The sequence below is a fragment of the Coregonus lavaretus genome (genome assembly GCF_964263955.1).
Source record: "Coregonus lavaretus genome assembly, chromosome: 28".
Classification (NCBI taxonomy): domain Eukaryota; kingdom Metazoa; phylum Chordata; class Actinopteri; order Salmoniformes; family Salmonidae; genus Coregonus; species Coregonus lavaretus.
In genome coordinates, this window is record NC_140015.1 from 19,318,968 (window position 1) to 19,323,362 (window position 4,395).

Genomic DNA, 4,395 nt, shown 5'->3' on the forward strand with positions numbered 1-4,395 from the left:
ACAAAGGCCAGGACAGTTTGCCTGTTCACAGTATACGATTTCCATAAGCTTCAGGGAGCTAGAAGAATAAACAGTATCAGCAATGTCAAGAATTACTAAATAAATACTAAAGCACAGACACAGAGACTGACCTATGATCACAGGGCATCAACCAAAACAATGTAGCAATACAAATGGGAAAGACGTTTTGAGAAATATATTTTGGGGACTGAGAAATGAAGGAGTTGATTTCCCCCTCCCTTTGTGTGCTAAGTGATTGTGACACCCAGGACATTATCTGGAATATTCCAAAAGTGGCATACTGTATTATTCTTACTCAATACTTGTGGTTGGTATGTCATGGAAATGAGACATTGTTGTGTAAGACACTGGTGACAGCTGGATGTGTTTCTGAGATCAGGACATGTACAGTATGTTTGGGAAAAACATAGGAACCGGTTGTGAGAAATATACATTTGTTATAGTTTCAAACTACAGTATGTTATGATGGAGCAATGTAGAAAAAATATGGTTGAAATATATGCTTATGAATGTTCATTGCCATTCTTAATTAATGTTCTTTAAAATAATGTCAGTTATTAGTGAAAAGTATAACATACTCAGATTTTCATTTTATACCCCATCATGGAAGGGGTTGTATTTTCTGATATTTTCTCAGAGATGACAGAAGAGAAAAGGACAACATGAGTATTGAAAATAAAAACTTTAATGGATCTATCAGGACATACAATCACACATACGCATTCTGTCATATAAATGTGTTTGTGTGTGTAACACATCAATATGTTTATATTTAGTTTGGTGGCATACCGTACACTAAGAAGGGGGTAGTGTGGTAGCACCACAGGGATAACAGGGAATGCCTTCACCATAATGATCTATGACAAAGCATTGTAGTTTTGGTCATCACAATATATATCACACACCCTCCTCCCTGGTCTCATCCCTTTCGTTCCCTGTGTGTTCACAGTGGCACGCCTTTATCAACAAGTAAAAAACACAATGCAACAACAAAAAACAGACAAAAAATACCTTGGGGTAAAAAGGGAGGGTAACGAATAAAGGTAGAGGCTGCATTGGAAACAGGGACATATTTACAGTTCTGTAGTAGACTATAAGCAAATACAAGCTAGTCATAGCTAGTATTTTGCTTGCGTCCATTGCTGTGATTGATGGTTGACAGAGGAATTGAGGGACTAAAGGAATCTGAGGGATTACAGAAGGAGAGAGGGATGGGGGAGCCGAGGTAGGCTATTGTAGAGAGGAGGGGTGGGTGTGGTCTCGTTGTATCACATCAAGTATCTCTTATGTCCTGTTTAAAATACAGTATAATACTATTATATGATAATAATAAAAATAAACAGTTCAGTGTTCCGTCTGCCCACCGTATATGGTATTTCAGGCCACAGTGCCTGACCACAACAGACTTAAGAACAGCGTGGAGTGAAGAGACGACTTTAGGGGGATGGCCAGTCGCCTTATGGTGGCGCGCCAGACTAACACAGAGGGAGGGGTCAGAGGTTAAGAGCGGAGAGGTTAAGGGAAGGCAGGAGGCTTGCAGTCTTAGATGATTCCATATTTGGCCAGATCACTGAGCTCCATGTCGCCGTAGGCCTCCCATGGGCAGACCACTGCTATGTCTAGAGAGAATGAGAGAGGGAGAAACAATTAGTAATGATTGTCCAGTTGATGAAAACGGGCAAGGAACACTTGTTGATTGTCGTGGTTATCTATCAACAGCCATATACAGTGCCTTCAGAAAGTATTCACACCCCTTGACTTTTTCCACATTTGTGTTACAGCCTGAATTGAAAATTGATTAAATAGCGGGGGGTTTTGTCACTGGCCTACACACAATACCCCATAATGTCAAAGTGGAATTATGTTTTTCAAAATGTTTACTAATTAATTACAAATAGAACAGAAAAGCTGAAATGTCTTGAGTCCATAAGTCGTATTTTTTTCTTCACAATTCACATAAAAGTTGCATGGACTCACTCTGTGTGCACTAATAGTGTTTAACATAATTTTAAAATGACTACCTCATCTCTGTACCCCACACATACAATTATCTGTATGGTCCCTCAGTTGAACAGTGAATTTCAAACTCAGATTCAACTTCAAAGACCAGGGAGGTTTTCCAATTCCTCACAAAGAAAGGTACCTACACAAAGTTACAGGCGTCCTTCCTAACTCAGTTGCCGGAGAGGAAGGAAACCGCTCAGGGATTTCACCATGAGGCCAATAGTGACTTTAAAACAGTTATAGAGTTTAATGGCTGTGATAGGAAAAAACTGAGGATGGATCAACAACATTATAGTTACTCCAGATTACTAACCTAATTGACAGAGTGAAAAGAAGGAAGTCTGTACAGAATAAAAATATTCCAAAACATGCATCCTGTTTGCAACAAGGCACTAAAGTAATACTGCAAACAATTTGGCAAAGCAATTCACTTTATGTCCTGAATACAAAGTGTTATGTTTGGGGCAAATGCAATAGAACACATTAGTGAGTACCACTCTCCGTATTTTCAAGTATAGTGGTGGCTGCATCATGTTATGTGTATGCTTGTAATCGTTAAGGACTGTGGAGTTTTCAGGGTGAAAAAGAAACGGAATGGAGCTAAGCACAAGAAAAATCCTAGGAGAAAACCTGGTTCAGTCTGCTTTCCACCAAACACTGGGAGAGGAATTCATATTTCAGCAGGACATTAACTTAAAACACAAGGCCAAATCTACACTGGAGTTGCTTACCGAGAAGACAGTGAATGTTCCTAAGTGGCCGAGTTACAGTTTTGACTTAAATCTGCTTGAAAATGGTTGTCTAGCTATGATCAACAACAAATTTGACAGAGCTTCATTTTGAAAATAATAATGGGAAAATATTGTACAATCCAGGTGTGCAAAACTCTTTGAGACTTACTAAGAAAAACTCACAGCTGTTATTGCTGCCAAAGGTGATTCTAACATGTATTGACTCAGGGGTGTGAATACTTATGTTAATGAACATTTCTGCATTTCTTTTTAAATACATTTGCAAAAATGTCTAGAAACATGTTTTCACTTTGTCATTGTGGAGTATTGTGTGTAAATGTGTGAGAAAAAAATCATATTTAATCCATTTTGAATTCAGGCTGTAACACAACTAAATGTGGGATGATTCAAGGGGCATGAATACTTTCTGAAAGGCACTGTATACTGAAAGTAGAAATACAAATATATAGATGAACAAACATGACTACTGATGATTGCAGATGGAATATCAAAGTTACCTGTGCCAAGACCCTCCATGCCGGGGATGTCATCACCAAATCTGTAATTGACAAGGAGACATGTTTGTATCTTACAGATTCTAGAATTTGTCTGTGTTTATTTATACAGGTTTGAGAATGTGAGACAACTGAGTGCTTGTTAGTGTGAATATGTGGAACGGTTGTGTGTGGAGTTTGTGTGTATCTGTGTGAATGTGTGACGACAGAGAGAGATTCTCACCCTTTCTGGCCAGGTTTGGGGGCCTTGCTCTTGAATGTACGGGTCTGCCTCTGCTTGAATTTAGGGGGTCCCTTCTTGGGGGTGGTGGGGCCAGCTGTTCCGGCGGGCGTGGCCAGGGCGCTTCCTGCAGGGGGAGCTGTGTTCATTTCTGCTGAGGTCTGACACAGAGAGAGAGACAGAGAGAGATTGTTACAAGACTGTCCATAATATAACATTTGAAATGTCTCTATTCTTTTGAAACTTTTGTGAGTGTAATGTTTACTCTTAATTTCTGATTGTTTCTTTCATTTTTGTTTATTTCACTTGCTTTGGTAATGTAAATATGTTTCCCACATTAGAGAGAGAGAGAGAGAGAGAGAGAGAGAGAGAGAGCTGTTATAGTGTTGGCCAGAAAGTCTATCATTTCCCTCTATCTTGTATTATCCTCATCCCCCCCCCCCCCCCCCCCCCCCCTCTCTCTTATTCTCTACTGCTGTCTTTCTGCTAATCTCTAGCTCTCTGCCAGGCTCCCTCCAGCCACCTTACTGCTAATCAGGATAGATTATGGGATTTGGCTAAACAGTCAGATTATCTCTGATTCCATATAAAACCCAATTTGATTAATTGCCCTTCTTAAATCCCAGGAATGTCCTCTGTGTCACACTTAATCGCTTAGATCACGAAGGGAGGGGGGAAATCAACCCCTTATTTTCTCAGTCCCCATAATTTAAAAAGAAAACGTCTTTCCCATTTGGGTTGGTAGATTGTCTTGACCCAGGCCACTCTCCTTTCGTAGCATGGACATCTTCTTTTTGGATGTCTGATTTTTTGACCTGACTAAAGTATTGAATTGACTGTCCCCCACTGAATTCCTATGCATGCACATAGCATTGTAAAATTATTGTAAATGAAATCTTCACTA

The 4,395-nt window shown here is 39.7% G+C and overlaps 1 protein-coding gene across 1 annotated transcript; it reads right to left on the reverse strand.

The window, feature by feature from the left end:
* Window positions 1-1,563: 1,563 nt before the first annotated feature.
* Window positions 1,564-3,640, reverse strand: pde6hb (phosphodiesterase 6H, cGMP-specific, cone, gamma, paralog b; the record flags this gene model as incomplete). The annotated part of the gene is made up of 3 exons (XM_084145041.1): window positions 1,564-1,640; window positions 3,275-3,315; window positions 3,495-3,640. The coding sequence occupies 3 exons, from the start codon at window positions 3,638-3,640 to the stop codon at window positions 1,564-1,566; spliced, it is 264 nt and encodes an 87-aa protein (XP_084001167.1).
* Between the last annotated feature and the right edge of the window lie 755 nt (window positions 3,641-4,395).